The following is a 22,123-nucleotide window of genomic DNA, read 5'->3' as shown; positions in this document are numbered from 1 at the left end:
GTGATAAAGACACATTTTAATAAATAGAAGATGTTGGATAAAATATGTCTAATTACTAAAGCAATTGTTTTTGCATGTGGCAAGAAGTCAGCAAGAGTAACAGTTAAAATAATATTTAATTCATTTGTGTTAGGAATTGTTTCCCAAACACAGCAGAATTTAAACTTTTCAGTCTGGTAGTTAATTTCTGTTTCATTTAAACAATAACACTCTTCCCAATTTAGTGTTAGAAAATGATTAATTTAATACAGTCATTCATATATAGTTTTTTTGTGTCAGCTTGTTGTCTGTGGTGCTCGCTCTGCAGTGTTGCCTGTCTCCATATGGTCCTGAAGTCAATGGCAAAACTCCCATTGAGTCCTATGTTGTTATCCTGTCTTCCATTCTATTGCATTACTCTTCCAGAGACATCAAAGTTGTGGAGTGTGTGTTTATCATTATCTGATTGTGGGTTCTGGTGATAAGCCTAAGCAAATCTGAGACACAAAAAACCAAACCAAACTCTAAGCAGTATAAAGGGTAGCAACAGGATACTAATTTTATCCACAGTGTAGGCATTATTTCAAACAAATAGGTAACACTGTATTTGTTCATGTTACTTTTTATTCTAAGTGTAATAATTTATGGAGACACGGTTAAAGGAAATAGTCCATGTTTGTTTTGTTTTCCTCGTCTCTTACCCTGAAATGAGGGGTGTGTGTGTGTGTGTGTGTGTTGCCTTGCTTCAGTGTTTTAAATGCAGCATAGACCCATAAGGAGAAGATGGTCTGATGTCTGTCAATATAGTATGAAAAAATTGCAAGATGCCACATGTATCATGTATAGGGAAAAAACTTAATATTTAGAAATAGTTGGTGATCATCTGATTAAAGATTGTTGTAATACATAAATACAGGGTGCAAAATTAAGGTTACACATTCCAAATAAATTTGTAATTTACTGACTTATGAGTGCTTACCAATGGAAACTTAAAATTTTATATATATATATATATATATCTGGATTTTTCTAAAAAGAAAAGAGCTGATGAGATGAGGGGGTAATTAGAAACTATAGAAACAAGGTGTTTCATTTTGTAGGGTTTCAAAGCTCTGCTGTTACAAAGTTAATGTACACAGAACATGGTAATTCCATAATCTTGAACTGTTTGGATAAACAACACCTGGTCATTACCACCAGAGGCACCAGAATCTAGCCACATTGTGTGAAAATTATCAGGGCTGGTTTTGAAGCACTGAGAGAGATGAAGGGCTTCATAATACAGGTAACCACTGATATACACATACCACATCCTTTCTTAAGTGTGCATTTAATGAATTTAGGAGAAGAAACTCTATTGTGCACACTCAGTATGTGATTATCAAATGCTCATAAGATGGTCCAATAAAACTAATAATGACTGAAACAAGGCCCAGTGGTGCTTCTGAATGAGTAATCTTTGTAGGCCAAGTTGCAGCTTTCAAACTTCAGCCACTTTGAGAACAGAAATCAGTCTCTTGTGGCTCCCTGCCTGTGCACATTTACATAGGTTTGTCTTCAAGATCCTCTACAACTTAACTCCTTCCTACTTCTCTTCTTTAATCTCCTTTTTTCCCCTCCCCTGATCATTCCAAGCCTTTCTTCTGACTGTCCTTCATATCCCTGTTCTGTGCCCACTGTCAAACCTATTTTTCATAAGCCACTCTCAGGGAATGGAACTTCTTTCCTAATTCTGACAATGGTCACTATATCACAGATGCTGATGTTGGAAAAAAAAATTAAGTCAACATAATGCAGAAAAATAACAGTATGTTGAATGAGACAAAATAGGCAGAAAAAGTTTTGTTATAAGATTCAGGTTGGCTCTGATTCAGCAGGTACTATGTGTTTAAGGATGTGAGAGAAAGTATTCAGTGGAAGGGAAAGATGTTGAATCAGTAGTGCAGTATTAACACTGGTTGTCACCGGCACTCTCAATAACTTCCCATTCTACTATAAGTCAGTCAGTTCATAGTGTGAAAACCCGATTTATGGAGGCAGCACATCATGTTTGTTAACTCTTACCAACAGTGGGTAGGTGTGCATGTGTATGTATAACTAGAGTGTTATGTTCTATCTAAGAGAAAAATAAATCTTGCTGGGTATTATTAATCATCATTGATTACTGTCTTTTTAAATCTAGGTCTGATATAAATGGCTGAATGATTATAGATGACTTTTAAGTATTTTTCTTTCTATTTTGACAGCTACCGTATGAGTTTCAGACCTCGGTATACAATTGCTTATAAGACAGTAACAGAACTGGAGTGGAGATGTTGTCCTGGTTATAAAGGTGAAGATTGCAGAGACGGTCCAGCAGAACAACCAAGAACTATTCTGTTTCCCACTTCACCACCACGACCCGGTGTGAAGAAAGTCTTGGGTAACTTTTTGTTTGAATCTTGGTATGCATGATCATGTCTAGTTGTGTATTTTGTGCTTTGAACCAAAAGAAAAGTGGCTTCTGTTACACGGCTTGTCATAAACAGATAGCTACGGGTTAACGTCTCTTTCACCTGGAAAGAAGTAATCTAAAACACCTGACCAGAGGACCAATCAGGAAACAAGACTTTTTCAAATCTGGGTGGAGGGAACTTTGTGTGTGAGTCCTTTGTTCTGGGGTCTTCTGCCTGTACTCTCTCGGCTATGAGGAGTGATTTTTTCTATTTCCTGCTTTCTAATCTTCTGTTTCCAAGTTGTGAGTACAAAGATGGTTTGTTGTTTTGTATTTACATGTCTATAGTTGCTGGAGTGCTTTGAATTGTATTCTTTTTGAATAAGACTGTTTGTTCAATATTCTTTTAAGCAAATTACCCTGTATTTGTCACCTTAATACAGAGAGACCATTTTTATATATTTTTCTTTCTTTTTTATATAAAGCTTTCTTTTAAGACCTGTTGGAGTTTTTCTTTAGTGGGGAACTCCAGGGAATTGAGTCTGCAGCTCACCAGGGAACTAGTGGGAGGAAGAAGTCAGGGGGAAATCTGTGTGTGTTAGATTTACTAGCCTGACTTTGCATTCCCTCTGGGTGAAGAGGGAAGTGCTTGTGTTTCCAGGACTGGAAATAGAGAGGGTGGACTCCCTCTGTTTAGATTCACAGAGTTTGCTTCTGTGTATCTCTCCAGGAACACCTGGGGGGGGGGAAGGGAAAAGGTTTATTTCCCTTTGTTGTGAGACTCAAGGGATTTGGGTCTTGGGGTCCCCAGGGAAGGTTTGGGGGGACCAGAGTGCCCCAAAACACTCTAATTTTTTGGGTGGTGACAGCTTTACCAGGTCCAAGCTGGTAACTAAGCTTGGAGGTTTTCATGCTAACCCCCATATTTTGGACGCTAAGGTCCAAATCTGGGACTAGGTTATGATACGGCTACTGCATGGTTCAAAAACAATATTCAATAGTAGGGGACCGGGGAGAAATAGCAAAGCTATAACAGTATTGATTCAGCAGGTTTCCTGTGAAATGATGAATGATTGGATTAGAAGGCTGGTCGTAAACCCAGGCTGGTCAGTAATAGTTCAGGAAATTCTTTGTGGTAAACTTGTTTGTGGTAACAGTTTAAAGGTTTTTAGTGGGTTTTTTTTTCTCAGAATGTTGCAGGGAAGATGAGTTTGATTAGCACTGCTGTAGAACCAAAAGCAATAATAGTAATACATGATCATTTTAAATTATATACTAATAATGCATAATATTTGCATAGCATTTTACTTGCAAAAGGGCAGTCCAAACATAACTAACTAATCCTGAAGGGCAGATAAATAGTAAACCTCAATTGTTGAGATGAAACCTGTAAGAGTAAATGATGATGATTTCATAAAACACTGTGAGGGTAAATAAAGGTCAGTTACTACAAGATTGTAACTTTAGTCTCAGTTAAGTAGAAGACAAGGAAACAGAAAGCTTCTGCTGGAGGAATTTATTACAGCATTTATCAGAAATTAATACTGTGTACAACACTCAGAATTCCATTAGCATTTGTTACATAGATTGGGTTGGAAGTGAACAGATAGCTTTATTTACTACTTAAAACCATAGCAATTTTCAACATAATACTTATATTAGATAATGTAAATGATTATTTGTGGAAAAAGGACAACGGATGCTGGCAAGTATTTCAAATAACTAGCACATCAGTTATTTCTATAGAGTCTTTCCTCCAGACTGATAAAAACCATAATTGTGATCTTAAGTTCCCAAATAAAAATAGATCAATGCATCTGCACTAGCCACAGTTCCAACACATATTCAGCTAAAGGTTTGTGCAAAATTAACATTACCCTCTCTGCCAATCTTGACTAAGTAAACTTGTGGTTTCTTGGCTTCTTTACAACATCCTTCAGCTAAATGCCAGTTTAAAAACAAACAATAAAAATTACAACTTCATCTTCTCTGTTTCCTATCTCAGCATAGTCCTCCAACTTGTTTCTACTCCATAAACTTTGCATCACACTAAAACACATATGCCTGCAAATCTGCTCTATAACATTGCCTGTGTACTACTGCCTCAAATCTACTACTGCTGAAATCCTTATCCATATTTTCCTCTGATCTCACTCTGACAGTTGGAACTCCTTTTCCACAGATATCCCAAGCCTCAGCTCTCAGGACCCCAGCACGTGCAGAATAATGGTGTCAGCATCTTCACATGCATAAAGAAGCCCAATCACATCACTCCCATCCTTAAACATGTTAACTAGCTCTGTGTATTTCAGGATCCTTTTAACAACTTCCCTTATTAAACCTTTCATGGATTTGTTCCAGGCTGTCTCGCTGACTTGTCTCATTCCACTTCCCTCCTTACTACCTCACCTATCATTGACCTATTCCCTCTCTCATAACACAGTCTGGTCAGTATTTGAGCAAGAGCCTTTTCTTATCCATCTGGGACATCCCATGCCATTTACTTGTCACCTGAAGCATCCTTTCAGTACCAAAAGATTCCTTATCTCTTTTCAAATCACAGCTGAAAGCATATTTTTTCTCCTTTACCTGTATTTCTTAACTTTACTTCTCTCTCTCTTTTATTTATCTCTGCAATAGTATGATTTAATTCTGTAAAGCACTTTTGGATATAGTTTGTATGAAAGATACTATGCAAAATAAAATACTATATACTCCCCATATTTGCAGTGGTGTTATAGCCATGTTGGTCCCAGGATATTAGTGAGACTAGGTAGGTGAGGTAATATCTTTTATTGGACCAACTTCTGCTGGTGAAAGACAAGCTTTCAGGCTACACAGAGCTCTTCCTCAGGGCTAGAAAAGGTACTCAGTGTCACCACTAAATACAAGGTGGAACAGATCCTTTGGAATAAGGAGTTAACAGATATTCTAAGGGACCATTAACACCCTTTGCAGTCATAGGACAAAATAGGGCGGAGGAGGAGTTTGTGGGTTGCACATTCTTGTAATAAGCCATAAATTCATTCTTTATCAAAACCATTTTTTTTTCGGTCTGGTCTATGCTGCAGAGTTAGGTTGACGTAAGCTGCCTTGTGCCAACCTAGCCATGGAAGTGTCTTCACTGAAATTTGGCTCTTGCCGATGTCAGTGCCTCTCTGCACTGATTTAGTAACACCACCTCCCCAGGTGGCATAGAGTCATGATCCATGTAATTAAGTTTTATCTGTATTCAGTTTTATTACTGTATTGGGCTTAGATTTGCGTGTGTTGTTTTATTTTACTTGGTAATTCACTTTGTTCTGTCTGTCACTACTTGGAGCCACTTAAATCCTACTTTCTGTATTTAATAAACTCACTTTTTACTTATTAATTAACCCAGAGTATGTAGTAATACCTGGGGGAGAGGGGTAAACAGCTGTGCATATCTCTCTATCAGTGTTATAGCGGGCGAGTAATTTATGCGTTTACCCTGTATGAGCTCTGTACAGGGTAAAACAGATTTATTTGGGGTTTGGACCCCATTGGGAGTTGGGCATCTGACTGTTAAAGACAGGAACACTTCTTAAGTTGCTTTCAGTTACAGCATTGGGGCACGTGGTTCAGACCTTGGGTCTGTGTTAGAGCAAACTGGTGTGTCTGGCTCAACAAGACAGGGTGCTGGAGTACCAAGCTGGCAGGGAAAGCAGGAGAAGTAGTACTCTTGGCACATCAGTTGGCAGCCCCAGAGGGGTTTCTGTGATCCAACCCATCACAGTGATGTAATTTTTGTATACATAAATACAATATATAAAGACCTGACTTGAATGACTAAATCGAAAAATTAATGATCAGGCTGAAAATTCAATTTATATTAGTTCACTGTGCATATACGTTATATATAAGATTGCCCACTGTATCTTGACCATATATTACCTTGCCATTGAAGTGGAGTTATTAGTTAAGAACTGAGTTTCAGCTATAAGACTAAATTTTTACCTTTGTTTGACAAAATAAATTCAGTGTTATGATATAATAATTTTCTTTGTGTGTGAGAATTTTCCTTTTTCCTTTTCTAGTTTTTGCATGTAGAAAACACACATTTCTTACGGACTTTTAAAATGTATATTAAATAACTTGGAATTTTTAAAACAATTTTTAAATCTATATTACTCCATCATATAAATGTGTTTAGACTTTGGTTCAGCAAGCTACTTAAGAACAAGCCTTTGCTCAGGCCTGCACAACTCGTAAAGCGGCAAGGGCCACATTACTCCAAAGAAAACAGCTGAGGGCCGAAACCTCCTGGCCCCGCAGGAGCACCACGTCCCAGGGCCACCCAGCCCTGCGGAAACAAACCCTCCTTCCCCAGCACCGCCCCACCAACTCAGCTGTGGACCAAAAAGAAAAGTTGGGCGTGGGGAGATGATACTTTATTTTAAATCAACCAGGGGCTCCCAGCTGAAGAGGTGGCTGGGAGCCCTCAGGGTCAAATTAAAGGGCCTAGGGCTCCAACGACTGGGGGAACCTAGCAGGGCCGGCTCTAGGTTTTTTGCTGTCCAAGCAAAAAAAAATTTGGCTGCCTCCCATCTCAGCCCTGGGCTCTCCCCCCACCAACCCACATACACCCCCTGCCGCCCCAGCGCTGGGCTTCCCCTTTTCCTCCCCACCAGTGCCTTCCCCCCACCCCGCTGCTGCCCCAGCCCTGGACTCCCCCCCACCAGTGCCCCCCTCACACACACACCTCCTGCCGCCCCAGCCCTGGGTCACTGGTAACTCACTCCCAGGGCGGGTCATTCAGCAGCAATTTTGGATGTGCACAAAACACAGACAGGCTTGGTTCCCATATGGTTACAGAGCTGCAGTAAAATGGAACAATATTCAGCTTGTGTGACTGGAGGATATCTGGATGCATATTATAAGACTGTCCTCCATAAGTGAGGAAAAGTTGAGGTGCCTTTATTATTCTTTTGTTCCACTCTTTCTTTCTATGGGGGATTTGCCAATGCAATACCACTGTCTTCCTTTTAAACAAACAAAAAGGCAATGGCTGTTGAAAATAGCAATTCCAGTCCTAATAAGCATTTCTTGCTCAATTTTATCCTACTTTTTCTACAGCAAGTCACAGGGGATCAGTATATTTGATTTGGGAGACATGAAGTAACAGCTGCCCAAACTGAGCTTGAGCACTCCTGAATTTTGAGGTGTTCAAATCTGAAAGGCAGGTGCTGGGGGTGGAGGGGCTGTGGGCTCCACGGGGGAGCATGGCAGCAATGTGTCTGGAGCTGCACAGAGCCAGACACGCTGGTCTGAGTGGCACGGTAAGGGGGCTCGGGGTTGGAGAAGGGGTAGGGGATTCCAGGGGGCAGTCAAGGGACAGGGAGCAGGGGGGTGGATGAGGTGGAGGTTCGGGGAGGCAGTCAGGGGACAGGCAACAGTGGGATAGGCATGGGAGTCTCAGGGGTTTATCAGGGGACAGGTAGGGGGTGGGGTCCTGGGGGGAAGTAGGGGGGGTCTCAGGAGGGGGCAGTTGGGGAACAAGGAGCAGAGGCATTTAGATAGGGGGTGGGGTCCTGGGGGGCAGTTAGGGGCAAGAGTCCCGGGAGAGGAGTATCGGGGAGGGGGCAATCAGCGGCCACGGGCTGGGATTCAAAGTGCTCTAGGCTGCTGGTCGCTGTGGGGAGCCCTGAGCCCTTTAAATCCCAGCTGCAGCTGGGAATCTCTGCAGGAAGCCCAAAGCCCTTTGATTCCCGGTGGCAGCTGGAATTTAAAGGGCTCTGGGCTCCCCACTGCTGCGGGCAGCCCAGAACCCTTTGATTGCCTGTCGGGGTTGAGATTTAAAGGGCTCTGGGCTCCCCGCCGCTGCGGGCAGCGTAGAGCCCTTTTGATTCCCTGCCATGGCCAGGATTCAAAAGGCTCTGGGCTGCCTGCAGAGCGCCCTGTGCGGGGGATTTAGAATCCCCCCGCGGGCCGCACAGTGAGGCTTCGCGGGCCGCATGTTATGCAGGCCTTCCTTAGCTGTAAGCACATGAGTGGTCCTACTGAAATTAATGCCTATTCAAAAATAATTCAGGAGCAGAAAAAGGCAAAGTTGTTTTTTGCTTAAAATGTGACCAATATTTATTAATTGTTATGAGAGATATAATGGCACTAAGATAACCATTCATGTAAACTCTAGGTAAATATAGCTCTTTAATGTGTATACTAACGGCTAGATATCATGGGTCTACAAAGAAGGGACAGGCGTAAGGATCTTTTTGATCTTTAGACCAGGATGCAGCCAAAACACTAAAGATTTCAGTCCTTTAGCGTGGAATGGCAGAGGGGGAGCCTATACAGGAAGGATGGGCTTCACCTAAACCAAAACGGAACCAGATTGCTGGGGATTAAAATTAAAAAGGTCGTCAAACATTTTTTAAACTAAGGGCTGGGGGAAAGCCAACAGGTGCAGAGAAGCATATGGTTTGGACATCCCTTGGAGGGTGATCTATAAATGGAGATTCCCTATGTCCTAAGAAGGAGGAGAGGATGGAAAATGATAATATACAGGGAGGATCTGATGAGAAACAGTCAAATAAAAAAATTCCCATTCAATTACATCATGCAATAGGGGACAGCCAAAAAATGACAAGTTTTTTAAATGGTTATATACCAATGCTAGAAGTCTAAATAATAAGATGGATGAACTAGAGTGCCAAGTATTAAATGATGATATAGATATAATAGGCATCACAAAAACCTGGTGGAATGAGGATAATCAATGGGACACAGTAATACCAGGGTACAAAATATATTGGAAGGATAGAACAGGTCGTACTGGTGGGGGAGTGGCACTATATGTGAAAGAAAGTGTAGAATCAAATGAAGTGAAAATCTTAAATGAACTAAATTGTACTAAAGAATCTCTATGGATAGTAATTCTATTCTTGAAAAATAAGAATATAGCAGTAGGGTTATATTACAGACCACCTGACCAGGATGGTGTTAGTGACTCTGAAATGCTCAGGGAGATTAGAGAGGCTGTTAAAATAAAAAACTCAACAATAATAATAATAATGGGGGATTTCAGTTATCCCCATATTGACTGGGTACATATCATCTCAGGAAGGGATGCTGAGATAAAGTTTCTTGACACGTTAAATGATTGCTTCTTGGAGCAGCTGGTTCTGGAACCCACAAGAGGAGAGGCAATTCTTGATTTAGTCATAAGTGGAGCACAGGATCAGGTCCAAGAGGTGAATATAGCTGGACTGCTTGGTAATAGTGTCCATAATATAATTAAATTTAACATCCCTGTGGCAGGGAAGACTTCACAGCGGCCCAACACTGTAGCATTTAATTTCAGAAAGGGGAACTACACAAAAATGAGGAGGTTAGTGAAACAGAAATTAAAAGGTACAGCACCAAAAATTAAATCCCTGCAAGCTGTGTGGAAACTTTTTAAAGACCCCATAATAGAGGCTTAACTTAAATGTATACCCCAAATTAAAAAACATAGAGAACCAAAAAAGAGCCACTGTGGTTAAACAACAAAGTAAAAGAAGCAGTGAGAGGCAAAAAGGCATCCTTTTAAAAAGTGGAAGATAAATCCTAATGAGGAAAATAGAAAAGAGCATAAACTCTGGCAAATGAAGTGTAAAAATATAATTAGACCAAAAAAGAATTTGAAGAACAGCTAGCCAAAGACTCCAAAGTAATAGCAAAAAATGTTTTAAATACATCATAAGCAGAAAGCCTGCTAAGCAACCAGTTGGGCCACTGAACGATCGAGATGCTAAAGGAGCACTCAAAAACAATAAGGCCATTGCAGAGAAACTAAATTAATTCTTTGCATCGGTCTTCGCTGTTGAGGATGTGAGGGAGATTTCTAAACCTGGGCCATTCTTTTTGAATGTCATATCTGAGGAACTGTCCCAAACTGAGGTGTCATTAGAGGAAGTTTTGGAACAAATTGATAAACTAAACAGTAATAAGTCTCCAGGAGCTGATGGTATTCACCCAAGAGTTCTGAAGGAACTCAGATGTGAAATTGCAGGACTACTAACTGTCATCTGTAACCTATCATTTAACTCAGCTTCTGTACCAAATGACTGGAGGATAGCTAATGTGATGCCAATTTTTAAAAAGGGCTCCAGAGGTGGCCCTGGCAGCTACAGGCCACTAAGCCTCACTTCAGTGCCAGGCAAATTGGTTGAAACTATCGTAAAGAACCAAATTGTCAGACACATAGATGAACATAATTTGTTGGGAAATAGTCAACGTGGTTTTTGTAAAGGGAAATCACGCCTCACCAATCTACTAGAATTCTTTGAGGTGGTCAACAAGTATGCGGATGAAGGAGATCCAGTGGATATAGTGTATTTAGATTTTCAGAAAGCCTTTGACAAGGTCCCTCACCAAAGGCTCTAAAGCAGAATAAGAAGTCATGGGATAAGAGAGAAGGTTCTCTTATGGATTGGTAACTGGTTAAAAGATAGGAAACAAAGGGTAGGAATAAATGGTTAGTTTTCAGATTGGAGAGAGGTAAATAGTGGTGTCCCCCAGGGATCTGTACTGGGCCCAGTCCTATTTAACATATTCATAAATGATGTGGAAAAAGGGGTAAACAGTGAGGTGGCAAAATTTGCAGATGATACAAAACTATTCAAGATAGTTAAGTCCCAGGCAGACTGTGAAGAGCTGCAAAAGGATCTCACAAAACTGGGTGACTGGGCAACAAAATAGCAGATGAAATTTAATGTTGATAAATGCAAAGTAATGCACATTGCAAAACATAATCCTAACTATACATATAAATTAGCTGTTATCACTCAAGAAAGAGATCTTGGAGTCACTGTGGATAGTTCTTTGAAATCCTCCACTCAATGAGCAGCATCAGCCAAAAATGTGAACAAAATGTTGGAAATCATCAGAAAAGGGATAGATAATAAGACAGAAAATATCATATTGCCTCTGTATAAATCCATGGTATGCCCACATCTTGAATACTGCATGCAGATGTGGTCGCCCCATCTCAAAAAAGATATACTGGAATTGGGAAAGGTTCAGAAAAGGACAACAAAAATGATTAGGGGTAATAGAATGGCTTCCATATGAGGAGAGATTAATAAGACTGGGACATTTGAGCTTGGAAAAGAGGCAGCTAAGGGAGGATATGATAGAGGTCTATAAAATCATGAGTAGTATAGAGGAAGTAAATAAGGAAGTGTTATTTACTCCTCATAATACAAGAACAAGGGGCCACCAAATTAAATGAATAGGTATCAGGTTTAAAATAAACACAAGAAAGTATTTTTTTTCAAGCAACACACTGTCAACCTCTGGAACTCCTTGCTAGAGGGTGTTGTGAAGGCCAATACTATAACGAGGTTCAAAAGGGAGCTAGATAGATTCATGGAAGATAGGTCCATTCATGGCTATTAGCCAGGATGGGCAGGAATGGTGTCCGTAGCCTCCGTTTGCCAGAAGCTGGGATTGAGTGACAGGGCATAGATCACTTGATGACAACCTGTCTGTTCATTCCCTTTGGGGCACCTGCCATTGGCCACTGTCAGAGGACAGGATACTGGGCTTGATGGATCTTTGGTCTGACCCAGTATGGCCGTTCTTATGTTCTAATGAACTGATAATGACTGAATTATAAACCACTGACAACAAGGACTGAGAATAGAAAAGATGACACCAAGCTATATAATATTTATAAAGCATTAATATGTTTTAACTTGACCTAAAGAAATTAAAATTGACCTCCAGCTGTTCTAAACTGTTGTTGTTTGGACATACTTGCATCCAAATTTTGTTTCCATTATGTCTTTAAAACAGACTCAGAACCAACGGAAATGCCACGGGAATCACCCGAGAAGAAAATTCAATTCCTTGAGGATGAATTGTTTCGACTTACGCAGACGGTGCTTGATCTTCAATCCTCCTTAGCAGGTGTGAATGAAAACCTGAAACTAACTGTCCAAGAAGATGCCAGTAAGATGTTGGTCTCATGGCTGAACAACCTTCATGATCACCCAGGGCCTGATAGTGTCGTGGGTGGTGAAACAGACAGTATTCATCTGCCTGGAATACTTGGCAAGAAAGAGCCTTTTACTGATTTTGGGGTGGAAGACATAAAGTCTGAACTAGCTGAGGTCAAAAATACTTTGAAGACAAAAAATGACAAGCTGGAAGAACTGAATGGGAAAGTGAAAAGCTATGAAGGGCAATTAAAACAACTGCAGGAAGCAGCACGAGGACCTACAATAACAATACCGAGTGATGATTTATATCAGGAATATCTAGATTCTAAAATTGAGGCCCTGAGACAGGAAATGCTGGAAGGATTGGAGAAGAAAATGGCAGATCTGAAAAACTCATGTGAATACAAACTAATGAATATCCAGCAACAATGTGATGACCACGAAACCAGCTGTTCAGAAATAATACAACTTGTAGAAGAAAAGGAAAATGGCCTGAGGAAAGAAATAAATGAGCTACGAACTCAGATCCAGGCTCCTTCAAATCAGTCAGGTTGCTGCAAGACTCGCCACAGTGATGACTTTGGTCAACAGATAAAGAATTTGGATGAGAAAGTTGACAGTATTGTGGAAGTACACAGAATCTTAAATGCCAGAATAGATAATGAAATCATTCGCATTTCCACTCCAAATCTAGAAGACATCTTTGGCCCAAGATGGGAGGAGCTAGATGCTAGAATCAATGTTACAGAGAGGAATGCTGAAGAACATTGTTTTTACATTGAGGAAACTCTCCGAGGTGCTATAGCTACTGAAGTAGATGAAGTCAGAGACTTACTTGATCAAAAACTACAGGCATTGGAAGACAGGCTGGGTGGCACTATTTTAGAAATTGACAATGCCACAGCCTCAGATGGAATATCAATTAGTTCAGGATCAGTCTTGCACAGTGACTCAGGATCTGGAAATGAGCAGCTTACAACTGAGATGAATCTCCTGAGGAACAAACTACAAGCCATTGAACACCTTTGCTGGCAGAAATGCCAATCTGCACCCCAAGATATGGAAGACCTTCAGAAAAGCATAGAAAATTGTAGCAACAAATATGAATACTTGCTTTTGAAAGTAGAAGACAACTCTGCTCTTTTGAAGTCTTTAAATGGTTCCCTTAATGAGAAATTTAACTTTACTAAGAGCAACCAACAGAACGTCCAGAAGGATTTGCGTAGACTCCGGTATGGTCTAAACATCATGGATAAAGATGTGAAAAATCTTCAAGTTGGCTTGAGCAGCTGTAAGGAGCAACTTCTGGGTGTCAATTCTACATGTGAAAAGACCCAGCAAGGTGTATTCAGAAAAATAGATGAAATACAAAGAACAGTTATGAATCAAACTTCTCACCCAAATGATAATTGCTGTAATGAGGTGAAGGAGAGGATGGAACAACTAAAAGATCAAATCTTTAATGACCTCAGGAAATGTAAAGAGAACACCAGTGGTATTCAGGAGGGAGTCTCAGATGTGGATAGCAGACTCTCCCATGTTGAAAAAATCTGCAGCAAAATGGACTCCATCTCAGGTAGCCTGCAGCGAATAAAAGAAGGTCTGAACAAGCATGTCACTAGCTTATGGAACTGCATCAATCAGATGAATGGAACCATGACATCTCATTCCAAAGACATTTCTGGCCTCAAAAATTCTGTCCAACAGTTCCACAAGCAGGTCACCAAAGTCACCACTGACTTTCAGGAGCTGATCAAAATTCAGTCTGGGGCACGTAAGTTAACCTTCCTTTTTATTTTCTCCACTAGCTTTCTCACAAGAAAAGTTTAGAGAGTGGAACTAAGCTAAACAAGTCCCCTAATTCAGTCCAGCTTAATAAGGGGGAGCAAAAAATATTGTTTAAACGTTTGTTTTGTTTTACAAAGATAGTAATTTGGTTCTGTTTTTCAAAATTACATATAAAGCTCTTTGCACACGTTTTCAAAAAATACAATTAATATGTTAGGAATGTTACTGCTCTTACTTTTAGATTAAAAACAAAGCAGCAGCAACAACACCAAAACAAAGGTTTGGGTACTTTTTTCCCCTCGAGTGGTGAATTTCAAGTAAGTGTTTTAGGTAGTGAACATCAGTGAAAATTGTTTCAGTTTGTTTTATTGTATTCACCTCCCTCCTTTTTTTAGTGAAGTGAAAGATAAATTAGGAAAAATCAAAGCCAGATGAATTTAGACTTGAAATAATTATGACACAGATCTCTAATTTGGCTACTCCTACATATCACTGTAAGGTTTCTTTTTAAACAAATGAGATTCTCAGGTCATGTAAATTCAGCCATGGTCCATTGATTTTATGGAGCTATGCCATTTTACACCAGCTGAAGATCTGAACTAAGACTCTGCTGATGTATAGTTTTACAAAGAAGCTGAGTTTACTGAAGGACATTGAGTTCCTGTCTTTGTTACCATTATTAAAAACTGAGAAAGTTGACTGTATTGTGAAATTTGCACTCTTCAATTTGTTGTGAAACACACAGCTTTATTTTATTTTTATGCTTTACACATATGATGTATTTGACATAAAATGGATTATTATGCTATAAATTTAAATCAAGGAAAGCGCAATTTCATCATTCACTGATATTAGGATTTAAATGTAATTGAACTTTTCTATGTGTTAGCTTTACAATCTTTTACTCTGCAGTTATTTTCATGTAAGTATAGGATAATTAAGTAAAGAAGGGAGGCTTGGGAATGCTAGATAAGGCACATTGGCATAGAAATAAACATTGTCATTTTAAAAAAGGAACAAGTTGAATTGTTTAAACCTCAACAAATGTGTATTTTGATAAGAGAAATAAAAATCTATTAGTGCTGCACTCTAGGTGTGCATGCACCTCAGATCAAAGATTTTACATAGCAGTGTCTGTTAGGCCCACATGTGTGCCCCCTGCAGTTTTGTGCCTGGCACAGTGGCTATATAGAGCTCTGCGGGTGAACTGCCCTCAACTCCTTCTCAACCACCTTGGCGTGACACAGAAACTTAGCAGCATCTGAGTTGAGCTTACCTCAACTGTGTCTTTTTCTCATATCTTACTAGTTATTGATAGTTCTTAGTGTTTCCTATGTGTATGCTAGTTGTAGTAATTTTATAAAATAAAAAAAATTATTAAAATTTACTTATTTGTTTAGGGTATAGACTGTTGTCCTTTCGCCTTTTTTTTTTCTCCCCTCAGAGGAGCTTAAATGCTGGAAGGAGATGCCCGGGTCTCCCAGTTTTAAACACTGTCTTTCATGCCAAGAGGCTATCCCAGTCAGTGATGGGCACTCCTGGTGTGTCCGTTGCATTGGGGAGTCACGTTCCCCAAAAGTGTAACTTCTGCTTGGCATTAAAATCAAGAGCCAGAAAGAACCAGGATTTAAGCTACATCTTCTTATGATGGAGGGCTCGCATTGACTGGCTTCTGACCCTGGCCAGGGGACCCTCCCGGACAATGGTCTTGGAACAAGTCAATCACTTTGACCTCCTTGGCACAGTACTCCTCTAGAGCATTGAAAAAGAAATCTGTGTAATCCTTTCAAAAATACTCTAGAAAGCAGTCTTCAAGTCCTCTAGGTAAAGACTCTACCTTAAAGAAGCAGTATCTGGTGCAGACAACCGCTTTGGCATGTGCCAGTCTCCAACTTGGTACTGACAAGGCTGTAGGTTCCTCAGGTAAACCCAAGGTTCCTGCTCCAGAGGATTGGTAGCAGCTAGTGATTGGAGTGGAGGGAGAAGACCACCAGCAGAGTCTAATAGGTACCCAGAACTTTGGCACCACAGAAGACCAGACCAACACCTACTGGCTTTTCATCAGAGCACATAAGACTTTGGAACCAACTGCTCCCTCTGCCACAGTTACTTCTGCAAACCTGCCTCACCAGTACCACTCATTGCTTCAGTTCCACAAGAGTTTTGATTTCTGCAAGACCTGGCAGTAACAGAAACACCTGAATCCCCTCTCTTCAACACCTCTCTTCAATACCATTGCTGGTATTGAACACCTCTCAGTCTCCAGACATTCACCTGGTACCATCGGAGTGTCCATCTATTTCTCTGAGTGCTCCACCTTTACCAAGTGTCGATGAGGAGGAAGATGATAGGCATGTTTCATCAATCTCCCACATTGCCGTTCAGGGCTCTCCCTTCCATTATCAAGGAAACTTCTTTCCTGAGACCTTCAATGAATCAGCATATCCCAGTGAGAGACATGCCCCATGCAGTTGGCATGGACACACTTGGGTGCTGTCTCAACCCCAGCCCTATGCACCACCTCATTGGTCATCCTGGAACCCATGGATGGCTTATTGCCAGCCATTCTTCAGGGACCCTAGTGTTTGCCATCAAGAGAGCAGACAATCCCCACCTGCCTCTTACTCTAGGGTGCCTGATCCACAGGAGGAGATCTTTGAGGAGCAGGAAATGAGACTGGACAAGGAAATCACCCTAACAGCTAACATCTCTTCCTTCTGCCCAGATGAAGCCACCACGCTTCCTCCACCATGCCTGGTTGATGATTTTAAACAGTTCCAGGACCTTATTAAAAGGAAAGAGAAAGAGAACTCCTCGCAAATTCCACTTGAGGAGGAAAAGGAATCACAGCATAAGCTGCTAGACATTCTGCACACATCATCATCTGCCCACACCATGCTACTGATTAATGAGGTCCTGCTAGACCGTGCAAAAATAATTTGGCATACCCTGGCCACAATACCGCATACCTGTAACAGGACGGACAAAAAAAATTATGTTCCCTGTAAGGACTTGGAATGTTTATTTTTGTATCCGTCACCCAACTCCTTCGTGGTTGACTCTGTGAATGAATGTGGAAGACAGCACCACACTAAATCAACACCTTATGTTAGAGATTTAAAGCGACTTGACTTATTTGGCTGTGAGTCCTATTAATCCACGTCTCTACAATTTAGGTACACCAACTACCACGGTCTCATGGTGAAATAGAGCCATGCTAACTATTCATAGTTGAAAGTCTTTATTGAGCAACTTCCAACAGAGCAGAGGAAACAATTTTAGGCAATCATTGCTGAGGTCAGCAGCTGACAAGAACATCTCTGCAGGTCTCTCTGGATGCCACTGATACAGCCGCTTATTTTATTTCCATGGCAGTACATACAAGGAGGCCCTCCTCGCTTCAGCTCTCAGAGTTTCTGAGGCAAGGCCAAAATATAGTTAAGGACCTTCCTTTTGATAGATTGAAGCTGTTTTCAGAAAAAAAATGGCAAGTCACTACATACCTTAAAAGATGAGCATCTTCTGCGACAGGAAATTGACATCCTTCTAAACTGGGATACTATAGAACAGCTCCTATGCCACACAGAGGGAAAGGATTTTATTCCAGGTATTTCCTGATTCCAGAAATCAGGGGCAAGTACATGAAGAAAACGATGGACAATCTGTCATGAACGTTTTATATCACTGTCAAGGGAAAGTGAGATCACCTTCCCTCTGTACTGAACCAATGAGACTCTGGAATTGGTGCATACGTAACCAGATTATTATCTCAGCAGCTTACCTTCCGCGTGTACAAAATATCAGATGCCCAAAATATCAAATAACATCAAATGCCCTCAGCAGGCCCCTCTTGCAAGATCACAAATGGGAGATAGATCACATTTACATTCCATCAGATATTTCAGTGTTGGGGCAACCTGCAGATAGATCAGTTTGCCATACCCAAGAGCAAGAAGTGCTCCCACTTCTGCTTGAGAGGGTCATCATTCCCTGGAGGATGCCTTTCACCTTTGTTTGGAGTTCAGGCCTGCTGTATGCATTTCCCACAACTCCCTTGATATCCAAGGTGCTGTTCAAGATAAGAAAAGACAAGGCCAGTGTTACTCTAGTAGTTCTGATGTGGCCAAGACAAAGATGGTTCCCTTACTTCATCCAGCTCTCTGTCAACCAGTTACCCTCCCGACCTTTCCCCCTCTCCTCTTACAGGGAGCTTTGTTAGAGTGTGTCTAAGCTTCATTAGAGTGCACTTGGCAGCTATTATGGCCTTCCATCATATGGTAGTGGTAGAGGGTTTTTCTGTCTTTGCTCATCATACAACGAGGAGGTTTCTGAAGGAGCTGGCTTACATCTTCTCACAAATCAGATGCCCTGCACTAGCATGGGACCTCAGCTTGGTGCTCAGATGCCTTAAAAGGCCCTCCTTTGAACCTACGGCTATCTGCTCCCTTTTACTAGGATGACCATCTTCGCCTATGCTGAATATGGGACACCTGGTAAAATTGCTCATATTCAAACGAGTTCAAAGGCAATTAACCAGAACTATGCAGTAGGCCCCCCAACATGCTATTAAAAACACCAGGGTCCAGCAGCAGAAGGGGGGCACCAGGTGTTGGCTAGGCCAGTGGAGCTCAAGCCAGCTCCATCCCCTAAATCAGACCACCCAGCCTGTCTTGGTTGTGGCAGGGGGGAGGCGTAAACAAAAATTATAACTCAAAGGTGTGAGGCGAGGCCAGGGGTGGCTCTGTGTTTTGCCACCCCAAGCACGGCTGTGCTGGCTGGGGGTAGCTCAGGGTGCTGGAAGGGATAGCTAGGGGCTGTGCTGGATGGCGGTAGCTCAGGGTGCTGGAAGGGTAACTAGGGGCTGTGCTGGCTGGGGGCAGCTCAGGGTGCAGGTAGGGGGTAGCTAGGGGCTGTGCTGGCTGGGGGTAGCCCAGGGTGCTGGGAAAGGGTCACTAGAGTCTGTGCACCAGGAGGGCTCCCATGCGGTCCCTGTTCCCCGAGGGCTCTGCTAGCCATGGAGCTGGGTCCCTGACCTCTGAAGCTCTTACTGGCTCCATGAGAAAAGGGAGCTTGGAGCTGAGGAGCAGCTTCAACCCCCTGCAACAACAGCAGCAGCAGGAGAGGACGGAACGCCATGGCTGCCCGGCTCCATGGCACCAGCCAGAGGAGCAGCTGCCCTGCGCTGCCCATCTCCATGCAGGGAATCAGAGTTTCAGCCCCACGGGGGTGGTGGCACTGGGGCTCAGTCTCTGGGTTTCAGCATCGGCACCCAGTGGCCCCCCTGAAAAGGTTTTCAGACCCCCATTGAGAACTCCTGCTTTAGGTTTCACATCAGGAGGGCTACCACCCCACCCCCACACAGAGGGCTGCTTCTCCTCCTACCTGATGTCGCCTCTTCTTGCCTCTCCATCCGGCCTGAGGTCACCATGTGCTCTCACTGACTGGCCACTGCCTGCCCGCACACACCCATCAGCCACAAACAAGATTGGGCTGTGCTGACTGACCAATGAGGGAGCGGAAAATACGGGACAACTTACCTGTTTTTTTTTTGTTTGTTTTTTTAAGTGGGACTCCTGCAAGAGGGCTTAAATATGGGAATGTCCTATTAAAAACAGGACGGATGGTCACCCTACCTTTTACACTCATCTGTGAAAACAGCCTGTTCTAATAGCCGTTACTTCTGCTTGAAGAGTTGGAGAGAGAGGGACTCTGATGGCATATCCCCCACCCCTTAGTCTTTTTTAAGGATAAGGTCACTTTGCGACCACATCCCAAGTTCTTATCAAAGGTATCCTTGGACTTCAACATGAAGCAACCTATGATTTTCTGCCCTCTGCCACACCAGGTTAGAAGAAATGAGGCATTACATACACTCAGTCTCAGGAGAGCATTAGCTTTTTGCCAAGGCAGGACTAGGACGTTTAGAAAATTTCCCAGATTGTTACTCTCCATTGCGGACAGAACTAAAGGATCTCCAGTTTCCAAGCACAGACTCTAATGATGGCTATCGCATCACCTACTGCAATCGGTCTCCTGAACTTCAACCTCCTTCTGGAGGATTAATTCATTCCACAAGATCCTTCTCTACTTTAATAGCCTTTCTTAAGAATGTTCCCATCATGGAAATATGTAGAGCCATGACTTGAACCTCCATTCATACATTTTCTGAACACTGTGCATGTCTCAGCTTCTGATGCCGTGTTTGGCTCTACTGTACAATCCTCAATCTGAGATTCGACTCTGAAGCCCCACTCCTCCGTAGACACTACTATTCCGTAGTCCCCTAAAGTGGAGCAGCCATAGGGACACTATTTGAAGAAGAAGAGATAGTTATTCACCATTGTGCAGTAACTGTTGTTCTACCAGATGTGCGTCCCTGTGGGTCCTCCACTACCCGCCCTCCTCTCCTCTGTTTTAGAGTTCTTTACAATGTTGCTCCAGGATAGAGAAGGAACTGAGGGTGGTTTGCCTGTGCAGCTATATATAGCCACGGTGCAGGGTACTAGGCTGCAGCGGACGCATATGCAGGCCGAACAGACATGATTACCTAAAATCTCCGATCTGAGGCATGCACACCTAGAGTGGGGAGCATCCATAGGGAGACACATCTCAAAGAACCAGTTACTGTGCAAGGTGAGTAACCATCTCTTCTGGGAACTTCTCACATGAAATCTCAGCCCCAAATTTCCACTTATTTAAGCAAAGAAAGCAAGGAAGACTCATAACTCCAAGAAATTTCCTGGGGTGAAATTCTGGCTTCATTGTCATCAGTGGAAGTTTTACCATTGACTTCAGCAGGGTCAGGATTTCACTCCTAGTTCCTAACTCAGTGCCTGATTAGACCCAACCCCCATAGAAATACAAGATAATGGTGAATTTCTAAGGAGAAGGTGTCATGGTATAATTCCCCAATCTGAACCTTAGAGTCCAAAAGATGGGGTATCAGCATGAATTCCTTTAAGCTTAATTACCAGCTTATATCTGATAAGCTGGTCCCCCCAAAAACCTTCCCTGGGGACCCCAAGACCCAAATTCCTTGAGTCTACAACAAAGGGGAATAAACCATTTCCCCTCCTTCTCCTTTCTTCCTCCCTGATCTTTCCCACCCTGGCTACACTAGGAGATCACCGTGATTCAAACTCCTTGAATCACAACACAGAGAAATAAGGTTTTTTTCCACCCCTTCTCTCCCCTCCCAGGCGTTCCCTCCCTGGGCTATCCTGGAGAGAGAGACAGATTCAAGCTCCGTGAATCTAAACAAAGGGATTCCCCCTTTCCCCCCTCCCTTCTTTCTCCCTGTCTCTCACCAATTTTCCGGTAGGTACAGACTCAATTCCCTTGAGCCTCAACAAGGGGAAAAAATCAAACAGATCTTAAAAAGCAAAACTTTTAATAAAAAGAAAGAAAAAAAGTAAAAGTTGTCTCTGTAATTTAGATGGTAAAAGTTAGAGGGGCTTTCAGCTTATAGACACTAGAGAGAAGTCTCCCCCCAGCAAAATACAATTTAAAATACTTCCAGCAAAATACACATTTGCAAATTCAGAAAACAATCAAAAGACTAAACTTGCCTTTTCCTGGTACTTACTAAAATTAGAACAGATGAGATTTTTTTCAGAAAGATTGGAGGAATCTGCTTACATGTCTGGTCCCTCTCAGAATCCAGAGAGAACACGGACAAAAAAAGAACACACAAACAAAGACTTCCCTCCACCGAGATTTTAAAGTATCTTGTCTCCTGATTGGTCTCTGGTCAGGTGTTGCAGGTTCACTGTTAACCCTTTACAGGTGAAAGAGACATTAACCCTTAACTATCTGTTTATGACAGAAGGATATATATAAAATCCAAAAATCGACTACATATGTCCTGAAATAAACCCCCTTCTGTTCTTCAGTCTAAATCTTATTAGAAGCCACCTGAGAGAGGAATGCACACACTGACACCATTTGGTCAAAGCAGCCTTATCTTCTGGTGACT

At 42.0% G+C, this 22,123-nt stretch overlaps 1 protein-coding gene across 3 annotated transcripts in view; it reads left to right on the top strand.

Moving 5' to 3' along the window:
* EMILIN2 (elastin microfibril interfacer 2) overlaps nucleotides 1-22,123 on the top strand; it is a 136,576-nt gene that overhangs the window by 24,357 nt on the left and 90,096 nt on the right. For all 3 annotated transcript variants that reach the window (XR_003999104.1, XR_003999103.1, XM_030552840.1), the window contains exons 3-4: nucleotides 2,226-2,401; nucleotides 12,215-14,134. Coding sequence is in view for 1 of the 3 variants with exons in the window: in XM_030552840.1 (XP_030408700.1) it covers nucleotides 2,226-2,401; nucleotides 12,215-14,134 (2,096 nt within the window). In the remaining 2 variants the exon portion in view is untranslated. The remainder of the gene's footprint in view (nucleotides 1-2,225; nucleotides 2,402-12,214; nucleotides 14,135-22,123) is intronic.

Source organism: Gopherus evgoodei, chromosome 2 (genome assembly GCF_007399415.2).
Source record: "Gopherus evgoodei ecotype Sinaloan lineage chromosome 2, rGopEvg1_v1.p, whole genome shotgun sequence".
In the NCBI taxonomy this organism is placed as follows: Eukaryota; Metazoa; Chordata; order Testudines; family Testudinidae; genus Gopherus; species Gopherus evgoodei.
The sequence above is the reverse complement of the archived record's forward strand: the minus strand, read 5'-3'. Positions and strand labels throughout refer to the sequence as shown.